The 25,858-nt window shown below is 46.0% G+C and overlaps 1 protein-coding gene, 1 long non-coding RNA gene and 3 other non-coding genes across 5 annotated transcripts; 4 read left to right on the forward strand and 1 right to left on the reverse strand.

The window, feature by feature from the left end:
- Nucleotides 1–9,132: 9,132 nt before the first annotated feature.
- Nucleotides 9,133–16,558, forward strand: LOC109924164. The gene is made up of 11 exons (XR_007266014.1): nt 9,133–9,182; nt 10,149–10,195; nt 10,721–10,755; nt 11,972–12,025; nt 12,635–12,687; nt 13,196–13,227; nt 13,984–14,022; nt 14,609–14,642; nt 14,981–15,016; nt 16,016–16,156; nt 16,403–16,558. It is a non-coding gene; the product is annotated as an uncharacterized LOC109924164 (long non-coding RNA).
- On the forward strand, nt 10,407–10,479 carry LOC125487702. The gene has a single exon (XR_007266069.1). It is a non-coding gene; the product is annotated as a small nucleolar RNA SNORD26 (small nucleolar RNA).
- Nucleotides 13,786–13,905, forward strand: LOC125487704. The gene has a single exon (XR_007266071.1). It is a non-coding gene; the product is annotated as a small nucleolar RNA SNORD22 (small nucleolar RNA).
- LOC125487703 lies at nt 15,246–15,322 on the forward strand. Its single transcript, XR_007266070.1, has one exon. It is a non-coding gene; the product is annotated as a small nucleolar RNA SNORD31 (small nucleolar RNA).
- A 1,489-nt stretch (nt 16,559–18,047) lies between the features above and the next one.
- On the reverse strand, nt 18,048–24,934 carry b4gat1 (beta-1,4-glucuronyltransferase 1). Its single transcript, XM_048619758.1, has 2 exons — nt 23,731–24,934; nt 18,048–18,615 (listed from the first exon to the last, which is right to left on the reverse strand). Exons 1-2 carry the CDS (start codon nt 24,919–24,921, stop codon nt 18,424–18,426), a joined length of 1,383 nt encoding a protein of 460 aa, XP_048475715.1. The 5' UTR covers nt 24,922–24,934; the 3' UTR covers nt 18,048–18,423.
- Between the last annotated feature and the right edge of the window lie 924 nt (nt 24,935–25,858).

Here is a 25,858-nt window from a genome sequence, read left to right on the forward strand (position 1 = left end):
TAAGTACATCAGGGTAATAGAACAAAATGCACAATATAGTGTTACAGCCACAATGAAGGTGCAGAGAAAGATCAATTCAAATATACGAGAGGTCTGTTCATAAGTCTAATGACAGCGGGGAAGTAACTGTTCTTGAATCTGTTGGTACATGTTTTCAAACTTCTGCCCAATGGAAGAAGGGGGAAGAGAGTATAACTGGGGTGGGAGGGGTCTTTGATTATGTTGGCTGCTTTCCCGAGGCAGCGGGAAGTATAGATGGAGACAGTGGAAGGAAGGCTGGTTTGTGTGATGGACTGGGCTGTGTTCACAACCCTCTGTAATGTCTTGTGGTCTTGTGCAGCGCAGTTTCCATACCACACTGTGATGCATCCTGATAGGATGCTTTCTATGGTCTATCTATACAAATTAGTTAGAGTCTTTATGGACATGGCGATTTCCTTAGCCTTCTGAGAATGTAGAGGCGTTGGTATGCTTTCTTGAATGTAGCATTGATGTGGATAGACTAGGACAGATTGTTGGTGATATTTACTCCTAGGAACTTGAAGGTCTCGATCAACTCCATGTCAGCACCATTGATACAGACAGGCACATATCCTCCACTCTGCTCCTTCGTTTTGCTGATCTTGCGGGAGAGATTATTGTGATTAAACTTTTCATTAAGATGTCTACCCCCTTCCTGTATTCTGTGTCATTGCTGTTGAGATCCGACCACTTACTGTGGAGTCGTCAGCAAATTTGTAAATGGAGTTAGAGCTGAATTTGTTCATACCGTTTTGAGTGTATAAGGCGTATAGTAAGGGGCTGAGTCAGCAGTCTTGCAGAGCACTGGTGTTGAGGATAATTGTGGCGGACTGAGGGAGCACCACACTGTTGGAGGGTCAGTGCTAAGGGAGCACGTCATGATCGGATGGTCAGTACTGAGGGAACACTGCACTGCACAGTCTGAGGGTCAGCGCTGAGGGATCGCCGCACTGTTGAAGGATCAGTTCTGAGGGAGCACCACACTGTCAGAGGGTCAGTGCTGAGGGAGAGCCGCATTGTCAGAGGGTCAGCCTTGAAGGAGCGCCGTGCTGTTGGAGGGTCAGTGCTAAGGGAGTGCCACACTGTTGGAGGTTCAGTTCTGAGGGAGTGCCGCACTGTTGAAGGGTAAGCGCTGATGGAACACCGCACTGTCGGAGGGTCACCGCTGATGGAGCACCGCACTGTCGGAGGGTCACCGCTGATGGAGCACAGCACTGTCGGAGGGTCATTGCTGAGGGAGCACTGCACTGTCGGAGGGTCACCACTGATGGAGCACCGCACTGTTTGAGGGTCATTGCTGAGGGAGCACCACACTGTTGGAGGGTCAGGACTGAGGGAATGCTGCACTGTTAGAGGGTCAATTTTGAGAGAGTACTGTCGGAGCATTAATGTTTAGCGACCAACCCTTACGTGGGAAAGTTGCCTACTGCACAATGTCAGTCATCAGATTAAACTGTTATTCAGTCTATTGTCTAGTTTATACATTAACAAACCTGAGGACCTTGTATCTTATTGTTTACACTTGTTGATATGCTTTGTACTTGTAATATAAATGGCCTAACCTCACTCAATTACACAATCCTGTCAATCACCATAATAAAACTATGCCAAATATATTCTCCAGGTCCCTTGATTGCTGCTTTAGTCATATACCAGGACAGATATTACCAAAGTACAGTTCAGTGCGAGTCATGCATGGCGGATCTGATTTACAGTGTGACCTCTGTACTCTGTGCTGCACCTCATAAAATTGTGGCTTTATAACTTAAGTAACCAAGAATCACAGGGCACAAAGTTGATCACTTGCCACATTCCTTTGAGAGAGAGCTATAAAATTATACCCTCTCCCCACAGCTCTCTGTGAATTCCTCCTTTCCCGGTATTTCTCTGATAGCCCCTGCTTTTGAAAGTTCCTGTTGAATCTGCTCCCACCGCCGTTTCAGGCAGTGTGCCCCAGATCAGAACAACTCACTGCCTCAAATCAAACATTCTCCTCATCTTCCCCTCCCTCCCTCAGGATCTGTTCCCGATTCTCTTCAATCCATGTCCCTCTGGTGACTGGCCCTCCTGCTGTTGGGAACAGTTTCTCCCTCATTGACTCGATCCAACAGTCCTTCCTGATTCTGAACACCTTGATTCAATCTTCCCCTGAATCTTCCCTGCTCTGAGGGAAACAATCCCAGCTTTCAAGTCTCTGTCTCTCCACATTCATTGAAGACCCTAATCTCTGGTCCCATTCCAGTAAATTTCCCTCCACACCCTTTCTAAGAGTCTTGACGTCCTTTCTAAAGTGAGGGGCCCAGAATTTGACACAAAATTCCTGCTGGGGTCCTGAATGGTGATTTATCGAAAATAGTCTTAGAGAGTTAGTCAAAGCATTGAATACAAGAGCAGGAAGGTTATGACAAAGCTGTACAAAATGTTAGTTAGGCCATAGCTGGAGTACTGTGTGCAATTTTGGTCATTGCACTATAGGAAGGATGTGATCACACTGGAGGGAGGGCAGAGGATATGATAGCGCTGTACAAGATGTAAGTTTGGCCACAGATGGAATACTGTGTGCAGTTCTGGTCACCACACTATTGGAAGGATGTGATTGCACTGGAGGGAGGGTAGAGGAGATTCACCAGGATGTTGCCTGGGCTTGAGCAATTCAGCGATGAAGAGAAACTGGATAGGCCGGGGTTGTTTTCCTTAGAACAGAGAAGGCTGAGGCAGGGAGTATCTAATAGAGGTGTATAAAGTTCTGAGAGGCATAGACAGGGAGAAATGTTTCCCCTTAGGAGAGAGGTCAATAACCAGGAGGTGTAGATTTTAGGTAATGAGCAGGAGGTTTTAAGGGGATTTGAGAGATTTTTTTCACTCAAAGGGTGCTGGGAATCTGGAACTCACTGCCTGAAAGGGCGATAAAGGCAGGAACCTACAGGACATTTAATAAGTGTTAAGATGAAAACTTAAACACATTGTATGCAAAACTCTGGGCCAAGTGCTGGAAAATGGGATTAGAATAGATGGATGTTTGATAGGCTAGCACGGACGCAATGGGCTGAAGGGCCTCCTTGTTGAAAGCTATAAAATTCTAACAGGACTGGACAGGGTAAACACAGGAACGATGTTCCCAATGACAGGAGAGTCCAGAACAAGGATGTCACAGTCTAAGGATACAGGGTAGGATGAGGAGAAATATCTTCAACCAGAGAATGGGGAGCTTGTGGAATTCTCTGTCACAGGACCGGTTGAGGCCAAAACATTGAATGTTTTCAAGAAGGAGTTTGATGTAGTTCTTGGATTAAAGGAATCAAAGGGTACTGGGGGAGAAAGCAGGAACTGAATTGGATGATCAGCCCCGATCATATTGAATGCAGGAGCAGGATTGAAGGGCTGAATGGCCTACTCCTGCTCCTGTCTTCAATGTTTCCTTATTTCCATGCTGTTAAATTTCTATAATTCTAATCTGTTCTATAATGTATCCCCTGTGTGGCCTAGACATGACGCATTCATTCCACTTCTCTCTCCACAGATGCTGCCAGACCTCTGTGTATGTCCGACATGTTCCAGCAGAAAAAAAACTCTGACTCTAATTGTTTGCTGCTTTTCCTGGTTCAAATCAGTGCTGTACATGTCACTTAATTGTTATCCTGGGTGCAACATTGCCATCTACTGTGGAGCAGGCTACTCATTGGATGCATCTGCTTTGCCAAATTGTTCTCGCATTCTCTCTCTGTCTATTTCTGTCTCTCTCAATCTTTCTCTCTCACTGTTTCTCTTCCAGCTCTCTGACATTAATAGAATCATGGAATCCTTTACAGCTTGGAAGCAGGCTGTTCGGTCCATCGAATCCACACCGACCCTCTGAAGAGCATCCCACCTCGACCCACCCCTATCGATGTAACCTTGCATTTCCCACGGCCAATCCACCCTAACCTGTACATCCTCGGACACTATGGGACAATTTAGCATGGCCAATCCACCCTAACCTGCAAATCTTTGATCTGTGAGAATGGTGAACACTTTCCAGATGGTTTGGCCCTCCATGGATCTGCGAGATTCAGAAATCATGTCAAAGAACTCATTGAGCAAACAACAAAAGTATTTATTTCTGTACCGCTTTCAACATAATGATCCACCCTGAGGTGCTTCACAGTGATGTTATAAAACAAAGGGTATGATATTGAGCCATATAAGGACATTGTTAGATCAGGAGACCAAAACTGAGGTCAAAGAGGTAAGTTTTGAGATGTTTCTGAAACGTGAGAGACAGAGAGCTAATTGAGGGGTTATTCTGGATGTTAGAGCCTATAGGAGCTGAGGGCAGGGCCACCAGTGATGGAGCAATGAGAACAGGAGTATGCTATTCAGCCCCTTGAGCCTGTTCCACCTTTCAATGAGTTGGTCTGTGGCCGAAGTCCATATACCAGCCTTTGGCCCATATCCCTTAATACCTGTGCTTAACAAAAATGTATTTATCTCAGATCTAAAATTAACAACTGATCCAGCATCCACCGCCATTTGTGGAAGAGAGTTCCAAACCTCTCCCACCCTTTGTGTATATAAGTGCTTCCTGACATCTCTCCTGAACTGTCTGGCCCTAATTCTCAGACTTGGCCCCTAGTTGTAGAATCCCCAACCTGTGGAAATAGATTATCTAAGGGCTGCTCACATTTGAAAGACACCAAATGGCTGACAAAAGTTAAATAGAAATGAACAGCCTGCTCCAGCATTTGAGTGAAACATTATGGTACCTTTGAACAGGGTTACTCCATGGTGAATGGGAGGCCCACCAAGCAACCATCCAAGACAGTTTGATAAGAGGATGCCTAAGTATAGACACAACTTCATTAAAATACAACAAGTAATTGATTCCAGCCTCATTAATGAAAGGATGTTGTCCCATTAGGTGAACAGCACCAGTTAGAGCAAGGGGTGTAAATCTCAATCTGTGAGACAGTCAGCCTAACTCATTAAGCAGCTATGAAAACAACAGCTAAATAAAAACCAAAAGAACTGTGCATGCTATAAAGCAGGAACAAAAACAAAATTTGCTGGAAAAGCTCAGCCCAAAACGTGAACTGGTTTTTCCTTCACAGATGCTGCCAGACCTGCCGAACTTTTCCAGCAAATTTGTTTTTGTTGTTGTTAAAACAACAGTTTTTTGTAGTAATCAGCTGTTTCTTTGAAGTTATTCACAATGTTAAGAAATAGGTTCTTGTTAAAGATTCTTCAGATAATCATAAAGATAGATTTCAACATAATTATAGATACACATATATCATGAAAATATAGTAGAAGTATGGGGGAAAAACATTTAAACATAGATGTGAAAGTTAATTAGTCTCAGGAAACGCTTTCCTTATCTTCAAAAAGATGCCTGGCAGGTCCTGAACGAAATAGATTGTTTACAATTTATTAGTTTAAAAAGTATAACTAACTTTATAATGGAAAATTAATGCTATGAATCTTATTAAAACCAACTGTCTTTTGTATTTTTTATATGTATAATTGGGACAGTGGAAAATATAAGAGGAATAACAGAATTTGATAGAGATAGCAGATGGAATACAATGAATAACAGAATTCAAGCAGTCCTTAGAAATAGGCAAGTCTGGCAAAGGAGTATAACCAGTAGCTTTGGAATGTGAATTAATAAGATGCATAGAAAGCTCCCAACGCCTAGGCATTACAATGTCTGTTAAACACCATGAGATTGTGGAAACCTGGGGCTATCCATACGAATGCCCATCATTGATTAGGTGTTTCACAGGATTGGGTGTATGGAAGAACACAGTGACCATACTGTATGTGATTATTGTAACACAAAATGCAGTAAAATGCTGTATTTCTCTGTAAAAAATCAGTGTGTCATTGATCTATCTCCCAATCTGAGCCATAGATTAAGAGAATGACTGGGTTCTCACATCGGGTCATTCAGTATATTCAAGGCTGAGAGAGAGATTTTTAATTAGGAAGGAAATCACAGGTTATGGGGATAAGACAGGAAAGTGGAGTTGAGAGATTTACCAGGATGTTGCCGGGTAGGGAAAGTTTGAGTCATAAAGAAAGGCTGGATAGGTGGGACTTTATTTCACTGGAGCGTAGGAGGTTGAGAGGAGATCTTACAGAAGTTTATAAAATAATGAGGGCTATAGGTAGAGTTTATGGTAGTTGTATTTTCCCTAGGATGGGGGATTTCAAGACATTTTTAAGGTGAGAGGAGAGAGATTTAAAAAAAGACATGAGGGGCAAATGTTTTACACTGAGGGTGGTTCATGTGTGGGATGAACTTCCTGAGGAACTGGTGGATGTGGATACAATTATAATGTTTAATAGACATTTGGAAAAGTTCATGAATAGGAAAGGTTTGGAGGGATATGGGCCAGGAGCAGGCAGGTGGGGCTAGTTTAGTTTGGGATTATGTTTGGCATGGACTGGTTGGAACGAAGGGTCTGTTTCCGTGCTGTATGATTCTATAATCAGATCAGCAATGACCTCATTACACGGCGCAGCAGACTCGATGGCCTGAATGGCCTACTTCTGCTCCCAGATCTCACGGTCTAATGGAATGTGAGAGTAAGGTGGAGGCAGATTCAACTGAGGCTTTCAACAGAGCATTAAAGTGTCATTTGAAAAGGAACAACATGTACGGGTTATGGGGAGAAAGCAGGAGGCAAGATGCTCATAGGGAGGGCTGGCTTTAACATGATGGGCCAAACTGCCTTTGTCTACACGATGTGATTCTTCTGTGATTCTGTAAATGGGGTGTAAACGTGTTCCTGTCATGCAATGTTTCAATCTACAGTGACTACACACTCATTTGCAGTAAACTCCACAAGCTTAATATGATTTCTCTGCTTTGCAGTTTCTTTCAAAATGAAACTAAGTGCTTAATTTGTTTTATTCAAATTGTCTTAATTGTGCAATGATGGTTTCAAATTACTGCCGTGTGGAAGCAGGCAATTTAGCCCATCAAGTTCTCACCGACTCTCCCAAGAGCATCCCCACCCTGTGACCATGCATTTCCCATGGCTAACCCATCCAGTCCAGGGCTATGGGCAATTTAGCATAGCCAATCCACTTAACCTGCACATCTTTGTACTGCAGGTGGAAACTGGTGCACTCCTGAGGAAACCCACATAGACACAGGAGAACATGCAAACTCCACACAGACAGTCACCTGAGATTGGAATTTAACCCAGGGCCCTCATACTGTGACGTAGCACTGCTAACCACTGAGCCACCGTTGGGGTGCAGTGGTAGTGTTCTTACCTCTGAACCAAGAGGCCAGGGTTCAAGTGTCACCTGATCCAGAGGTGTGTGATACCATCTCTGAACAGGTTGCTTTGAAAGTACCTGCAATGATAGTGTGATGTTTTCATGTGCATGAAAATCCTGGCCCTCAGACTGTGAAAGAGAGATTTTCCTCCTTTAGCAGAAGCCAAAGTGATCTTTCTGAAATATTTCTTGACTTAATTTAGGTTGTCACTGCTGCTGGTTTAGTCACCCCTAGTTCTCACACGTTGGACGGATGGAAAGACATGAATCATACCTTAATCATGGAACTGTGCTCATCCCCTTGGAATTCACGATGTGCTGAGTAGGTTCATACATTAATAAAGTCTTATTACTTGAATCCATTGTTAACTCCTTTTTAAAAACTCTTTTGGAAAGATTACTGAGGGGACTTCATGGTCGCTGCTGAGAGATTATTTCTTCTTGACAAGTATTCTAGAATTAGAGCCTGCATGATTTCAGAATAAAGAGATTCCCATTGGAGAAGAGGCGGAATTTCCTTTCTTAGACGATCATTAATATTCAGAATTCTCTCCCCCAGCATGCAGCAGGGGCTGGGACATTGAATATATTCCACGCTGAATCAGATTTATAAATTGACGAAGGAGTATGGGTGTTGGACAGGAAAATGACATTAAGACCACAATCAGACAGCCATAATCTTTTGATTACAGAGCTTAACGGGCTGATGGGACTATTTATTCTGTGTTCATAAACTACAAATTGAAATATCATGGAGTGCTTCTCATTGAGTTTGAAGTTGGCACAGAACTGAAGGAGGCAACTTAGCCCAATGAGGCACTACTTGTGTCTCGTCTGATTTATTCATAGAATTTTACAGCATGGAAAGAGTCCATTCACAACTGCGCCAGTTCCTAACCCTATCAAATCCATCTGTTCTAAATAAAAACTGAAAGAAGACCTGCAATTTCTGTTTTTGTTCCATTTATTCTAATGCCATTTTCCAGCACCTTGAAGCGCTCAGCTGAATGAGTGAAATTTAATACATCCTCTCGGGGTGGGGGGGTGAAAACATTTTCCTCACACCATTTTTTTTGCTTCTCCTGCTCCCTACTTTAAAACTATGCCAGTGTACAGGGATGTGTAAGTTAGGTGCATTAGCCATGGGAAATGCAGATTATAGGGTAAGGGAGTGGGTTTGGGTGAAATGCTATTCAGAGGGCTGGGGTGAACTTGATGGGCTGAGTGGCTTGTTTCCACGCCATAGGTGTTCAATGATTCTATGCCCCCTGGTTATTGACCTTTCTACAGAGCAGAAAAGTTTTTCCTTAACCACTTTCTCCATGTGGCCTCTTAATTCTGCACTTCTCTTTGACAAAACCTCCTGGCCCTCTGAGCTCCACCACACTGGGCAAGGAGAGGGGTCACAGTTCTTCTTGCCAGGGGGGAACTGAATTGGGATAGGATTGTGGGTTAAGTAAAACTGGACTGGTTTAACGTCCCTTTTTTTTTAAAGAAAGGAGCTACCAGAAGGGAGGATAGGCAGGATAGTCTACAATCGTTACATTCTTTAATGCAAAACACATGTAGTTTGATATGCAATATTGTTGGAGAGAAGAAAGTGAAAAGGAAGGAAGGAACTGAGGCTACCACTGGTGGCGGGAAAATAGCCAACCCCTTTCGCGCCAAAATAAACTGCTAACACGGAAGTGGTGGGCCCACTTTTTAAAAAAGAAAATCCCGTCAATTTATTTCCAGTCAAGTGATGGAATAATCTGTTTTGGGGGAAAAAAATGATGATTTTTATTTATTATTTGTGGCCGAGGGCCTTCCATCCCAGCATGCCCCGGGGCGCCGTACTATAAAATGGAGGGAGCGGCGTGTGATCGGCCATTTTGTCGCATCCTCTGGAGGTAAGTGAGCGTTTGGTCGGAGGGAAACCTGGATAATCCGCCGCCATCGGACCTCCCGTACCCCGATATTCCCGGCTCTTCCCCTCCTGCCGTATTCGGCTGGCTCCATCTCTCACCGCCCGGTCTTTATTTTCCCCGATGGCGTCTCCCTTCCCTCTCGATGATGAGCACTTTCATTCACAGACCTGTGATGACTCTCCCTGTGATTAGAGCTTGATCTAGTGTTCTGAGACTGAGGGCTGCCGCTTGCAAACCTGGATCCTGTCCCACCACGAGCGAGGGTTAGCTAAATCCCCGCATCTGTAGGGATTTTTCTTTTTTTCTGCCCCATTATTATCATGCTTTCCTCATCTTCCCCGTTACCTTCCCTTTGCAGTATGTTTCCCTAAATATCCCTTTCTTCTCCTATTCCCTTTGCAATTGGCTCTCCTAAATATCCCTTTCCCTCTCCTTTTACCCCTTGCAGCATGCTTCCCTGAATCTCCTCTTCTCCCCCTTCCTACAGTGTCTTTCCTGAGCATGTATTCTCTGCTTTTTTTTTACAACTTTTGCACTGTTTCAGTTTATATTCTGATATAGGAGCTTTATGCACTTTGGAGTATGTTTTGAATTTTATTGCTGACAGTGGTTGATTTGGTGGGATTGTGAGCCCTAACTCTTGCCAGCAATATTATTGTCCTAGAAATAAAAAAGTTAATTGGGGATTCGTACCCAGTTAGTGACTTCTCAAATGAGAAATGAGCCCAACCAGGGTGAGGCTATAAGCAGCATTGTCAGTGTTACGTATTTGATGATTTGGGGGACACTTTGGAAAACTATGCTGATGTAGTATCCCTATATGTTTGTTCACTCTTGTGAATAGCCAAAATCCTCTTCCTGTCAGTTCTGACTGGCCTGCCCCTTACCCCAAAATTGTTCTGAGGCAGACTGGTGCTCAGGTTAATTATTTGTCTTCCTTGTTTTCAGACCAGCTGAACAGGACAAGGGCTGATCCTGAAAGGAATGAGCGAGAGGTGAGTGAGTGAGTGGAGATCCCTGGGGAAACGGGAGTATAGTGCCTTCAGTATTCTGGCTGGGCCTGACTTGAGCTGTGAGCCCAAGTCAGCATGTTTATTAGATTCTGTAATTTAGTACTTGCCATGGCCTTGTTGCCACCAGTTGCAAAGGTGGAAGCCTTTGCAACAGTTTGGGATTCAGTGAACCAGGGGCAGTGTGTGACTAGTGCTACGAAGATGATAACATGAACTCTCTCTTTCTGCATATTCCATGTAGAAGCTTTCCCATTTTGCTGAGTAGCACTGAGGTGCTGCACCATCTGATGCCCAATGAACTGCCCTGGCAGAGCCACTTTTCCTCGGACTTTGTCAATGAAGTTGATTATAATACCCATGTGTGAGCTGTTAAAATGTTGTGGCAGCTGCTACTGGCCCCTTATTTAATTAGCGAACTTATCACAAAGTTGATGGAAATGCTCCTGTTAATGTCACAACCCTGACTTGGGCACCACCAAAGTTTCTAAAAAACTGTTTTTCTTACAGGTTCCGCCTTGACTGTAGTCATGGCAAACCTCAAGGTGAGCATTATGTTGGTGTGCAATGTTAAACTTCTAACTTTGTTCTTTGTTTCTATCTTGTTCTTAAAATTCTGTACCTAGGTGCTTGTACCTAAGATGGTGCCTTGGGTGGTGACATTGTACACTTTTCACAGTACTCGTGTACTGGAGTACACATGATGATAAGAAAAATCAAATCTATATCAGTGTCCTCCACCTCCACTCAGAATTCAGGGCTCAGTTTTAAAACATCACTGATAGCTGATTCAAATGCCCAGATTCTGCAGCTTGCAGGCTGGGTACTTCCAAAGGGCAGATGAGCTGGAGAAGGAGCTGTGCTGCTAAGTACAATGGGAGGGGACCAGTATGGATTCTAACCTTCTGGTTAAGTGAAGAAGGATTTACTTCTACCCTCACCACTGAAGTTAGTGGTGGGATGGGAATGTGCTTGCTGCAGGTACAAGAGGTGGATAGAAAACGTCTGAGTCAGGCATAGTTGATCCACAGCACACGTGCTGTTCTGTGGGAATGTCTTGAGCCTTGCAGGTCATTCAAGTCAGATCTCCCACTTGAATCCTGTTTGGGCTTTAGCCCTGAGAAATTGAGGGTAGCTGCAGAAATTTGCAGGGAGGTGATGTGCTCATGCTGCTGGATAAGTAATTCAGAGACCCAGACTAATGTATTTGGGGGGCATGAGTTCAAATGCTACCATTGTGAATTAATGAGTATTTTGGAATTGAAATCTGGCCTCCTATGTGGCAAAACTAAATCTAACTTATTATAAAATCCCACCTAGACCACTGATCTCCTTTGGCAGGGACAATGTCTTGTGTGTACTGACATGAATCCAGATCCACAGGATTGTGGCTGACTGAAAAGGCCCAGGCACATGCACATTTATAGGAAATTACAGGGTGGTAATAAAGGCTGTCCTTGCCAGTGATCCCCATACCCCATGGAAGAGTAAAGAGAAAGGGGCTGCTGGCCTGAAATAAAGCTTGGGGTCTCACTCCCCCATAATTTAGTAACTTGTGGTGTTCACCCATAGAAAGTTGAGGAGGGTCAGTGTTGATTGTGGCCATAAAACCTGCTGTGTTTCAATGATGATCTAAAACAGACAAGCATATATCTGAATTGAAGTTGATGCCGAACTTGGACTGAGAGCAGCAGTAGGTTCTCTGCTGTCTCTCTCTATTCTGTTGGCTATCTAAGTTAACACTGCTTTTTCTCTTGGCAGATTTGGCACTGCATTGTGACCTTGCAGCATGTACTGAGGATGTCTGTCCTTCAGGTAAGAATAGTTGGGAAGAGGCAGCATTCCAGTTTCCTGGGGCTGCTGTTGTTACAGACTCAGTCATGCCTGTGTATTTTTACTGATGGTTTTGGGAGTTTGAGATACCTGTTCTGTGCGCTCAAACAAGTTGTTACTCCTAGATGACTGCCCTGAGATTTTGACTGACAGGGAGAAAAAGTATTTGTTGAATCTCTACCCATCTCTTGCTGCTGGTCCAAATGGTCTCTTCAAATTTACTCAACCATGCTGCGTGTAGTGGTGAGTTCTGTCAGGGTACACTGGGACCTGTTCAGCATCTGAATGTACTGAGTGCCCTAATCAAAGTGGTCAGTGCTGAATTGGTTTAGGAGTGCAGCACCCAGTTACCTGCAAAGGTAGACTTAAGACACTGGTGTTATGTGCTGATAGCTGAGATCTGGCTGTGGGGCAGCTGCTGGGAGCCTACCTGTTCCAAATGATGTTTTGAAATGAAGTCTCGTTCGTCTGAGAACCTGATGCTGAGCAACAGCCTGGTGGCATTCTGATTGGTGCAGGTACAGAGGAGACTCCAGGCTGCAGTGGGCTGCTACTCTGATTAGTGACTCTCTTACTGCCTCTTATTTGCAGGATGGCTGAGCATAACATGGACTGATGTCAGAAGGAATGAATGCATATGATGGGTGAGTGAGGCTTCTGGGGGTGAGGAAAAACAGCCCTTCCAGGCCCCAAAGGGGTGTGGGTGCTGAGTTCAGACTGGTTGCATTAACAACTGCTGAGCTATTCTGGGAAGGGATGTTGTGACTAATTTTCCATCATGTGATGTGGAATAGCTAATTATCACAAGGTGCTCCAGCCAGGTTTGGTGATCCCGCCATGGTTGAATAGTTTGAAATGCCATGTCAGCTCACATGACTCCAGTAAGGAGTCAACCAGTAGAGGGGTTGGTGAGTTGCATCACTGCACTGCTGAAGTGCACTGGGTCCGTAACCTTCACATGAAATGGTTTAGTTCTGGAGTACGTGTGCCTGCAAATGGTTTGAGAGGATGATAAACAGGCATTGGCCTGTGTGCGGACGACATTGTCGAGTGATGCGCTGAAGTCACCAAAGCCCTGATCAAACCAGCTGGCCTTTCTCAAGGTTTGTTCCCAACATCAGCCTGCAGCTACTTAACTGTGTTCTGTTTCAGGTCCGACTCTGAAGTGTGGGAGTGTATGCCTGGTGAGTGATGTTCTTTTAACTGAAACCTGATCTAGAGCTGCCAGCAATCCTTGCTGTTTTTGCACATTGAAGTCCCAGCCTTGAGCCTGCAGTTTTGGGGTGTTGATAGTGTTCCCCTGTCTTGTGCAGAGAACTTGGTTCTGACTGTAATGTTTATATGGAGAGTCATGTCCAAGCCAACAGTGACCCACTTGGCTGTCCAGTGCAGTTTGAAACTTTTGAAACAGTTAATCAGAGCATGGAAGGCATTTGCTCGGCCCTTGGCCTCTGCTGACTTGGTTCAGCAATTAGTCCCTGACCTGTTTCTAAAAACATACAAATTCAGAGCAGAGGTTGGCTACTTGAGCCTTTCTATCCCATCTTGCTATTCAGGAGGGTGATGGATTGTGATGTCCATCTTACATTTTCACCCACCCTCTGACCTTTGACTTAATTAAACTTTGCTGTCAGTACCTCTTTCAAGTTACTGAATCTGTGTCCATGAGCCTTTCCAGACAGAGTTTAAGTCTGGGCTGAATTTCTGTTCTGCACCCCCAATCCTGTTGGTGTGGGTTTTTGTCCCTGTGATGATAGTCCATGTCTTATGTGCTGTGTAGGGGCAGAACCTGCAAAGGTGAACCCACTGTCTCTCTCAGTATGGAATGAAGATTGCTTGTTTTCCAAACAGTCTGATGGGACAATTTAGCTGCTAATGGGGATGCTGGGTTGGGAGGCAAGGAGAGTGCTTTTTCCAATGCTGTTTGCTTTTTCTTCTAGGTGACTGAAGGTTACTACGTCGACATTCTCTCAAACCAGGTGAGTGGTCTTCCCAGCACAGTGGGCAGTGTCTTCTGTTTTGATAATGAGCTGTGATGGCAGTATTCTTGGGTGCTGTGGCTTGGTCTACATAGTGAGTGTTTCCCAAAGACTGTCTACACATTGTCCTGAAAGATGATGGCCAGCCTGAGCAGTTCCCTGGTGTTGCACTGCTCCTAGCTCCATTTACTACAGCCTGGTGTGTGAGGAGCTTTGTCCTTGTATCTCTTCCATTCTTTCCATTGCCTGTTAAGAGTTTATCCATTGTGGGTGTCACCCCCCCCAAAAAAAACTAGGTCAGTCCAACTGATGCAACCAAGTTCCCAGTGGAATCATCTCTTTCCTTGCAAGTGGGGGCCCCTGAACAAAAGGGGCGATCAGTGTTTCTTGGCTTGAGGCTGCTATCTGGAGGCTCTTCTCAAAAGGTGACGCTGCTCTTTTCTGTAAACAGTCCAGTGATGATTCTTAGCTCACTTTGACCCTGTGTGAAAAGACATTGAACACCCTGAGTGACTCCAGGTGTTGCTTCAAACCTGAGGCTCTACTGGCTTCAGTTCCTAACCATTCTTTTCTCATTCCCTTTCAGCCTGAACTAAGATGGTGGGCCTTGTACTGACCTGGTAAGTGTTTGCAGTTCAAAGGCTTCCTGCATGGAATTTTAAGCTGAGGAAATGCTGTGGTGTGGGGGAGGAGTCCACAAGGCCACTTGCCGCATATTACAGCCACATTTCTAATGCTGTAAGTGACTGAAGCCCTTTCAGAACAGGTGAAGGTCACTGTAGAAACAAGGTCCTTGGGAGCTCTTAATGCTGCAGTCTGATGATCTTAAGTGGAATTTCGTTCGCCTGAACAATTTCTGATGTCACCAACCTATCTGATGCAGTTTAAAATGGCAGGGACTGGACTGTTGTGGGGAGGCACCAGCTGTGTACTGATCTCCTTGTCTCCTTCATTACAGATGTGGCTGACTTCAGGATCCTCTATTTGGAACCAGGTGGGTTTCTGTGTCCTGATCATTCTGATCTGAGAGCTGAACTCTGCCTCCGCCTCTGATTTGCATTTTGGTCCCAGTGCAAGTTAGACTGATCAAACTCCAGTTGTCCACCCTGACTTCTTCCCATTCCTGTGGGACATTGGTGTTAGGCTGTAACTCTAAACCCCTTCCCTGATATCAGTTCTGAATCCAGACTGTTTGAATTTGAAGATGAGTGCTTGCTTTGTTCTGGCTCTTGTGATGACGACATTACCGCCCCAGTCTGATTTTTATCCAATGACTGATTGGTATAGTGTCTGATTGCCATTGAAAAGCTTGCCAGGATGAAGAAAACCACTGTCTACAGTGAGCAACCAGTATTCTGCATGTTTAATGTTCTTGGTACCCTCAAACTGGTGTATGTACCACCAGCATTGAATGAGTTTAAACTATTCAACTAGGTGGCCCCTTTGGCTTGTGATTTTATTCAGTGCTCCCAACTACCTCTATATATCTGCAGGGATGAAGTCTGACACAGCCATGTGGGGTGCTGATGTCTTTCAGGCTAAGATGAACAGCTGCTATTATCTCCCAGTTTGTCAACTGGTTTTGTGATTGCAACCTGACCAGATTTTCCTTGCAGGTTAGCAGGTACAAATCAAGGTGAGATGAGCAGGGGGAAGAAATGGAACTTCTCAACTGCAGGTGCAGCGTGATCATTTTTTTCCACAATGGAGAACAGCAGTCAGGGTTCTGAGTAATTTTAGAATGAGAAGAGTTCTCAATGGTGTACTGTACTGATGTCTTCAATAATGCAGTGCTGTGGTACCCTGTGCCCAGAAGGGCCACTGAAACAATGTTTTTTTTCCTCATCCTGTGTTGAATTTAATGGACTGTAAGGAGCCAGAATCTAAGAATTGAATGCACTCATACATGAAGAGCTCTCTAGGGACAGATATGTTCCAGTGCCAGTAATTTTTGGTGGTGTGAAACTTAAAATGTACCTGTCCTTTTTTGCAGGTGTTGGAGTGAAGAGCACCACTCCCATTACTAGTGTCCATTGGCATGGACCTAAGCATGATCCAGCAGGACACCCTGCTGTGCACAATGTAATGACAGCAAGTGGGGTGGCTGCACAAGGGAATGTTGAGTTAGATTCAGGTGAGTTGAAGTTTAACAATGTGCATTGCTCACTTTAGTCTCGTGTTTGATTTTCCTCAGCAGTGAGGGGCAATATAGTCTCAGCTGGAGTACTAGTTGACTACCATCTCAAAGTGACTTGTTTCAGTCTCCATTTGCAAGTGGTGATGGCTATGGCAGTATAAAAGCAAACCTGCCTGTAGCTGTAATTTGTATTGGGCTGAGATCAAAGGGCCTGTTCCTCAAATACTATGTTGCTTTTCACAGGTGCAGATACAAGGAATTTGATCATCATTGCATAAATACGTTGGTTACCACCTTTGCATGGAATCTATGCTACCTGTTTCGTGCTGCTTCCTGGACCAGAAAGTTGTGAAGTTGTTTTTATGGTCTAATTGAAATAAACTTGTTTTCTGACCCTTCTGTCTATTGTCATGTTTCTGAAGTTACCACCAAATCAATGGATCGGCTGTTTGGGAAGGAGGGTAGGTGGTGGAATAATGATTTCTGAAGGAAGGAGCATAACCCAACTTCTGGGAATTAATTTAAATTTATTCATGTTACATTTATAATACAAAATGTACAAATACAACTCCTGGCTGCTTCCAGCCCAGAGGAATCACACCCCTGTGGCTGCAGGGTAAGTGAGCTGGATGATTTAACATTTGGGTGGATTGGAGATGAAACAATACTGATACTGGCACTTTGCAGCAGTAGCACTGGTTGGGTCTTGCATCTAAAACAGGACAGTGACACTCCTTCACTCCCTCAGAGCCTGATAGCAATAGATGGTCCAATTGCTACTGGTGTGCACAGTAACAGCCCTCTTTGTACACTGGGTCTGTTATTCCTGGATTTTAGAATTCAGATTTGAGGTATGGATCCAGGAGGCTGATTTTTAAGGGACTGTGCAGTTGAGGGTTAAACGATCAGCTATGATCTCGGGAACAGCCAAGCAAACCAGAAGCAGCAATAGCCTATTCATGCTCTTGTGTTTTGTTGTCTAGTACTGCCTTTTGCAGTGACATCCTGTATCAGCTTTGTAGTGTGAATTCCAGTATTCTAGGAACCTTTCCTTCAACAATCTCCCAGCTTGGAAAGAATCCAGCTGAAAAAGCACAGAGGATCTGGCTGAACTAAATCTCAGAACTAATGGTAACCAGGTTTTACTTCATGTGATATGGTGGGGAGGGGATAAGGAGTAAACAATGTGAAGACAGAATAGAGCCCAAAGGGAGAAGACAAAGGTTTGCTAACAGCGTAAGGAGAATGAACAGCTCCTACAATGTGCATAATAGCAGACTGTGATAACACATTGTGGAGCTGGAAGAACACAGCAGCCCAGGCAGCATTAGAGGAGCAGGAAGGTTGATGTTTCTGTGACACCAACTTTTCTGCTGTAATGCTGCCTAGCCTGCTGTGTTTCTCCAGAGCTACACTTATCTCTGAATCCAGCATAAGCAGTTACTATCTCTGATAACAAGGGTTGGGTTGGGTTGAGGATATGCCTCAAAAATTGGAATTCAACTGAACCCAGCAGGTTCTCCTGTGTCCTTAGCCCCACTACCTGACACACAAGGCCTTGTTATCACATGGTTTGCTATTACACAACTCATTGAGTCACTAACAGCCCCCCATTAATAGCTATTTATTTTCCCAGGCTGAACATTATCCACTCCTTTGTTAATTGTTCTCTTTAGGCTCTACCTATTGTTTACTCCCTCTTCCCCCATCTTATGCAAAAAAAAAATCAACTTTTTTCTGGCTACTGTCAGCTCTAAGGGTCACTGGACTGGCAAATGGGACTAGAATAATTTAGGAGATAATAGAAGGGTCCAGACCCAAAACGTCAGCGTTCCTGCTCCTCTGATGCTGCTTGGCCTGCTGTGTTCATCCAGCTCTACACCTTGTTAGAATAATTTAGGATATCTGTTTGGCATGGACAATTGGACTGAAGGGTCTGTTTCTTTGCTGCACAGCTGTGCCTATGGCCCAAAATGTTAACTGACCTCTCCATGTTCTGCCAAACCTCCTGAGCTTTTCTGGCAATTTCTGTTTCTGATTTCCAGCATCTGCAGTTCTTTCGGTATTTATTTTAAAATATCCCAGAATTTGCTTCTCACAACCAACATGTGGACAGGCTAAAATTGTCTTTCAGCTCCCTGCAACAGAGGCAGGATAGCATCAGTGAGAATTACCTCTCATGGAACGAGAGGGGAGTCTGTCCCTTGCTTCTCCAGTGAGTGAAGGCATCCTCTGACCAGTGACGAAGACTAGAGGGATTGATTTCAGCACCGGTAGGGTGAGTCAGGGTATTTTAACTTCAGCTCCTGTTTGAACTGGCGAAAGAGGATCCTGTTGCGTCTGTTCTCCTCGTCTTTCTGCGGGTGGAACTCGCTGGCCAGCTTGAAGCCTTTGTGGATGAGGAAGGCATTGTCCAACACTGCAAAACTGTAGCCAGCGACGTGGAGCTCACAGGCCTGGCCGAGAGAGTGCAAATAAAGCAATGATTTAACTCGAGCCCTCTGTTAGAAGGTCACCGAAATGCCAGGGGAAGAAGATAAAACCAAAACTCCGAGGCAAACCAAATCTCTCTGTTTCTGCCCTACCCCACAGCACAAGCCCATTCCTTCCACCCTGTCCCGATAACCCTGCATTTCCCACAGCCAATCCACCAAGCCTAACATCCCTGGACACGATGGACAATTAAGCATAGCTAATCCACCCTAACCTGCACATCTTTGGACTGTGGGAGGAAACCCACGCAGACACGGGGAGAATGTGCAAACTCCACACAGACAGTCGCCTGAGCGTGGAATCGAACACATGTCCCTGGTGCTATGGGGCAGCGGTGCTAACCACTGAGCCACAGCGCCACTCCAAGACACTCAAATCTTAATGCGTTTGCAGAGAGTTACATATTAAAAATAGATAACTTTGCCATAACCGTACCAGCTGTAGAGCTGCTCTCTCATCAGAGAGAGAGAGCTGGTGATGAGGGGAGAGGTTGGCCCTCCAAGCATATGCCAACACATTTTGCCCTTCCATACTAAAACTGTCTTCACTTACACGATCCGTATCCCACTATTCCCTTCCTATTCATGTATTCATCCAGGTGCTTCTTAAATGCTGCTACTGTGTCTGCTTCCACCCCCTCCTCTGGCAGCACATTCCAGGCACTCATCAGCCTTTGTGTGAAAAACTTGCCTCACGCATCTCTTTTAAACTGCCCCTTGAACCTGTGTCCCCTAGTAACTGACCCCTCCACCCTGGGAAAAAGTCTCATACTTTCCACACTATCCATGCCATTCACAATCTTATAAACTTCTATGAGGTCACCCCTCAAACTCCTGCCTTCCAGTCAGAACAAACCCAGTCTATCCAGCCTTTATTCATAGCTAAAATCCCCCCAAATCAGGCAACATCCTGGGAAATCTTTTCTGTAACCTCTCCAAAGCATCCACGTCCTTCTGGTAATGTGGTGACCAGAACTGTACGCAATATCCCAAATATGGCCTAACTGAAGTTCTATTTCACTTGCCTATTCTTATACTCAATGCCCCTTCCAATGAAGGCAAGCATGCCATATGCCTCAAACAGTACAGGAATTGAACCCATGCCGTTGGCAACATACTGCATTGCAGAGCAGCAGGAACAGGAGACTGAGTTGGATGATCAGCTATTATTATACTGAATGGCACAGCAGGTCCAAAGGGTTGATAGGGGAAAATAGTAGCTCTCCAAGTTTCTGGGAACCTAGGAAAAGGCACAACACTTGAAAACATTCCCTTTGTTTTTCTTTATTCATTCACAGGATGAGGGCGTTGCTGGCTAGGCCAACCATTTATTGCCTAGAGGGCAGTTTAAGAGTCAACCACATTGCTATGGGTCTGGTGTCACATGTAGGCCAGACCCTTCCCTAAAGGACATTAGTGAACCAGATGGGTTTTTCCAACAATCAGCAATGGATTCATGGTCATCATTAGACTCTTATTTCCAGATTTTAATTGAATTCAAATTCCACCATCTGCCGTGGCAGGATTCGAACCCACATCCCAGAGACATTACCTGGCTCTCTGGCTTAACTGTCCAGCGATAAAACCACTAGGCTATTGCTTCCCTTTCGTTTTGCAGAGAATGGATCTGTAACAAGTATGTTGCTTCTACTCAAACAGTATGAGCCACCTTTTGACTGATTATCCTAAATAGCTACTTGGGTAGCAAAAACACCCTCAGAATTGTTCAGCACCATCGCTAACTGTGGAATCACATCCAAGATTCTATTTTTGGGTCTTTGTGGTCATTTCAAATTTGGCATTCTTGCATTTGTCCTGATGAGTGAAGATGGAAAGACTCAGCAACAGCTTTCACTTTTCAGCAAGGTTCAAGTTCTGTTTCACCAAGTCACTGTACAGGACATTGGTTAGGGCCACTTTTGGAATACTGCGTTCAATTCTGTTCTCCCTGCTACAGGAAAGATGTTGTGAAACCTGAAAGGGTTGTTGCCAGGGTTGGAGGGTTTGAGCTATAGGGAGAGGTTGAATAGGCTGGGGCTATTTTCCCCGAGCGTCGGAGGCTTGTAGAGGTTTATAAAATCATGAGGGGCATGGACAGGGTGAAGAGACAAGGTCTTTTCTCCAGGGTGGGGGAGTCCAAAACTAGAGGGACATAGGTTTAAGGTGAGAGGGGAAAGATTTAAAAGGGAACTAAGGGACAACTTTTTCGCACAGAGGGTGGTGCATGTATGGAATGAGCTGCCAGAGGAAGTGGTGGAGGCTGGTACAATTACAACACTTAATGGATGGGTATATGAATAAGAAGGGTTTAGAGGGATATGGGCCAAATGCTGGCAAATGGGACTGGATTAATTTAGGTCTGCCTGAACGAATTGGACCAAAGAGTCTGTTTCCATGCTGTATATCTCTGTGACTCAACATGACACTAATAAATCAAATCAAATCAGTCTCTTCTAATGGCTAATGCACTCCAATCCAGGCAACATCCTGGTAAACCTCTGATGAGCAGAACTCCACACAATACTCCACATGTGGCCTAACGGAAGTTTTACACAGCTGCAATGTTTAAATTGTGGTGAGCTCCAACAACATGTAGCCTTTGTTTCAACTCGTCATTCTTACAAACAAAATAATACGGAGACCAGAGATTTGGGAAGACAAACACAGGTCCCTTACAGTCCAGAGCTAGGGAAAGTCTGAGGGGCCAACCAAAGAAATTGCAGAGAAAACAAACGCAGACTTCAGTCCATCTTCAGAAAAGACGACACAAATAACCTCTCACAAATATTGGGGAACCAAGGGTCCACAGGGAGGTGTAATTGACGAAAATCAGTGATATTAAAAACATGGTGCTCGTGAAATGAATGGGGTTAAAGTCTAACAAATTCACAGGGCTTGAATAATCTACATCCCCACAGTACTAAAGGAAGGGACCTGGAAATATTGGCTTCATTAGTGGTCATCTTCCAAACTTCTATAGATTCTGGTGCAACAGATTGGAGGGTGGTGAATGTAACCCCACTGCTTTAAAAAAAGGAGGGAGAGAAAAAAACACAAGAGAGTTGCAGACTAATTAACCTAACGGGAGTCCATTAGTAATAGAGTCATAAAGTTGCCAGCTTTTAGCCCATATCCCTCTAAACCCTTCCCAATCATGTACACATCCAGATGCCTTTCAAAGTTGTAATTGTGCCAGCCTCCACCGCTTCCTCTGGCAGCTCGTTCCATACACACACCACCCTCTGTGTGAAAAAATTGCCCCTTAGTTCCCTTTTAAATCCTTCCCCTCTCACCTTAAACCTATGCCCTCTAGATCTGGACTCCCCCACCCTGGGGAAAACACCTTGGCTATTCACCCTATCCATGCCCCTCATGATTTTATAAACCTCTATAAGATCGCCACTCAGCCTCCGATGCTCCAGGGAAAATAGCCCCAGCATATTCAGCCTCTCCCTGTAGCTCAAACCCTCCAACCCTGGCAACATCCTTGTAAATCTTTTCTGAACCCTTTCAAGTTTCACAACATCCTTCCTACAGCAGAGCGACCAGAATTGCACACAGTATTCCAAAAGTGGTCTAACCAATGTCCTGTACAGCCACACCATGACCTCTCAACTCCAATACTCAATGTACTGAGCAATAAAGGCAAGCGTACCATACACCTTCTTTATGATCTATTATAAAAGATGTGATTACAGAACACATAGAAATCATTAACAACAGAAGTTGTTGGATGCTGCCAGACCTGCTGAGCTTTTCCAGCAACTTCTGTTTTTGTTTCTGATTTACAGCATCCGCAGTTCTTTCAGTTTTTACTTAGAAATCATTAATGGATTGAGACAAAGTCAGTATGGGTTTATGAAAGGGAAATCTTGCTTAACTAATCTACAGGAGTTTATTTTGAGGATGTAACTAGCAGAATAGATAAAGGAAAGCCAGTGGAGATGGTATATTTCGATTTCTAGAAGGGTTTTGATAAGAGTTGCATGGGATTTGGGGTAATATACTGGCATGGACTGAGAATTTCTTAACACCTTGGAGAGAGAGAATAAATAGGTGCCAGTCGGTGATTGGCATGGCATACCACAGGGATCTGTGTTTCAGCCCTAAGCGATTCACAATAACATTACTGACCTGAGTGAGGGAACCAGATGCATCATTTCTAAATAAACTGGGTGTGATTGTGAGGAGGAGCAGGGAGACTTCAAGGCGATTTAGATAAGTTGAGTGTGTGGGGAACAAACATATAGCAGATGCAGTACAACACAAATAAATATGAAGTTATACAGTTTGGTGTGAAAAACAGGGCAGTGACTGAAAGAAATTCTGGAACTTGCATATTAATCCTTTCTAACTGATTAAAGATTTAACAGCATTCTTAGGTTTGTTTGACACATTTGCATTGGTTCAATGACCCTTTGATCTTTTGCTTCTAAATTCTGTATCTGATGCCACCTCTCTCACTGACACCTGAAGAAGGAGCGAGACTCCGAAAGCTTGCATCTTCAAATAAACCTGTTGGACCGTAACCTGGTGTCGTGTGATTTTTGACCTTGTCCACCCCAGTCCAACACCAGCACCTCCACACACTGTAGGGATTTTTCTGAAGAAGGGTCTAGGCCCGAAACATCAATCTTCCTGCTCTTCTGATGCTGCTTGGCCTGCTGTGTTCATCCAGCTCTACACCTTGTTATCCGGGATTCTATGTATGTTCCTGCTGCTAGTTTCTGTCTCTATATAACCACTGAGTTTAATTGTGAAAGAGTTGTGTCCAAAACCACAATATTTAGACATTTTACCACATTAAATGTGCTATTCACAAACAAGTTATTGCCAATGATCGATAACCTGCTTCACGCTGTCCCCAAGCTCAGTTATTACCGTGGCTGGTGAAGCTTCCACAGTAGAAGTGCTCAGTCACTCTAAACATCACACACATATATATTCCTCATCCTGCCTGTTATCACTCTGTTCTTCATCTGTCAGCTCACTTGCATTAACCACCTGGGCTTCCATAACCCACTTAACAGGCCTGCCCCACCCCAGGTTGGCGAAGCCCCTCGCAGCCGAACAGCTCACCTGACTGATGCGGTTGAAGCCATACTGCTCGAACCTCTCATCGTAGGGGGGCACGGTGGTGCGGGAGATGTAGAAGGGCTCCCAGGGGTCAGTCCACTGGCGGGTGTATGCCACCCGCAGGCCAGGCCCGCTGGCACTGGGCAGGTTGATCCAGCAGCTGTAGTTGGTGGGAGACTGGCAGCGGGGGCACAGCTCGGCATAGAAAGGCCGCACCTCGGCCACCTGGTACAGCTGCTGGAGCTCGGCCTTGTCCTCAGGCAGGCGGCGGGTGTGACGCATCTCCAGGGCGGGCACGACAAAGACGGTGCGGTCGGTGGGGGTGGGGGCGCTGGCACCCTGCCCGGGGCCAGGGCCGGGTGGCGGCTGGGGCAGGGTGGCTAGCAGCTCCAGGAAGAGGGGGTGCAGCCCGCCGCTGGGCAGCATGTCCACGTCGATGAGCAGGACGTAGCGGGAGGGTAGAGCGTCCCGGGCTGCGTTGCGGAGCAGATTGTTCGGGTAGGGCCCGGCGGTGAGCGCATAGTTGGTGCGGCCCAGGCCAAAGCGACGCAGGCGAGTGAGGGCCCGATGGCAGGCTGGGTGGGGGTCCGGGGGTTCTCCAGCCCCGAGCACCAGGGGCTCTTCTGCCCCGGGGTCCAGGGCATCCCCTTCCTCCGGGAGACCCCTCTCCCCGCTGGGAGTCACCAAGGTGAAGGTGACCCGACCTCGCAGGCATGGGCAGTGCCCCTCCAGGTTGTGAATGAGCTGGAGGCTGGCTCTCAGTTCCCCGGGGCCAGCGAACACAGCTACTGCCAGTGGTCCCTGCCAGCGGCGTGCCAAGGCCGGCAGATGGTACAGGTTGTGCAATGAGCTGTGGGTAGCCAGGCTCAGCTCCAAGCCCCCGGGTTTACGGCCCACCGGGCTCCGGCTCACGTCCCGGTACAGGCGGTAGCGCCCGCTGGGATCCAGCCTCCCCGCGCCCAGGGTCGGGGGGCTGCGGGAATCGGACTCTCCTCCCTGGGCCCCAGCACCGGGAGCAGCCCCGGGCCGGGCTCCGGCCTGGAAGAGCCGGGAGTAGCGGAGCCGCTGCTGGCGGCCGTGCAGCCCTGACAGGAGGCCGAGGTAAAGCAGCTGCAAGGCGGCTACCAGCAGCAAAGCGGCGAGCAGCGCCCGGAACCCGGAGCAAGGGGCCCGCAGCAACAGCAACCGCGCCATGTCGTGCCCGCTCCCCCACACTCACACTCTCTCTCTCTCTATCCCCCACACTCACTCTCTCTCTCTCTATCCCTTACACTCACACACTGTCTCTATCCCTTACACTCACACTCTCTCTCTATCCCCCACACTCACACACTCTCTCTATCCCTTACACTCACACACTCTCTCTATCCCCCACACTCACACTCTCTCTCTCTATCCCTTACACTCACACACTCTCTCTATCCCCCACACTCACTCTCTCTCTATCCCTTACACTCACACACCCTCTCTATCCCCTACACTCACATTCTCTCTATCCCCTACACCCACACTCTCTCTATCCCCCACACTCTCTCTGTGCCCCATACACTTTCACACTCTCTCTGTGCCCACACACTCCCACACTCTCTCTATCCCCCACACTCCCACACTCTCTCTATCCCCCACACCCACACACTCTCTCTCCCTTACACACTTACACTCTCCCTCTTTCCTCAACACCCACACATTCTCCCTCTATCCTAGACATCCACACACTCTCTCCCCTACACACTCACACACTCTCTATCCCCTACACACTCTCTCTCTCTCTCCCCTACATGCATACACCCACACTGTCTCTCTCCACTACACGCATGCTCACATTCACACTCTTCCCCTGCACACTCACTCTCTCATTCACACTCTTCCCTCTTTATCTCACACTCACTCACTCTCTCACATTCACTCTCTGCAGCCTGTCTGTGTCTCTCTCACAAACTCTGTCTCTGTCTCACCTCCCTCCCTATCCACCCGATCCCCCTCTGCCTCTGATCCCTCTCCACCTCTAATCCCTCTCCCCCTCCTCTAAGCCCTCTCTTCTCTCCTGCCCCACCCCCACCAATCCCTCTCTCGCCCCCACCCCCACCAATCCCTCTCTTGCCCCCACCCCCACCGATCCCTCTCTCCCCCT

This window comes from Rhincodon typus, chromosome 43 (assembly GCF_021869965.1).
Source record: "Rhincodon typus isolate 14 chromosome 43, sRhiTyp1.1, whole genome shotgun sequence".
NCBI lineage: Eukaryota > Metazoa > Chordata > Chondrichthyes > Orectolobiformes > Rhincodontidae > Rhincodon > Rhincodon typus.

Coding starts and splice junctions, on each gene's coding strand:
- b4gat1 (XM_048619758.1), bottom strand. CDS start 24,921: ATGGCGCGGTTGCTGTTGCTGCGGGCCCCTTGCTCCGGGTTCCGGGCG. Junction 18,616..23,730: donor GCTTCAACCGCATCAGTCAG/GTGAGCTGTTCG, acceptor TCTCTCGGCCAG/GCCTGTGAGCTCCACGTCGC.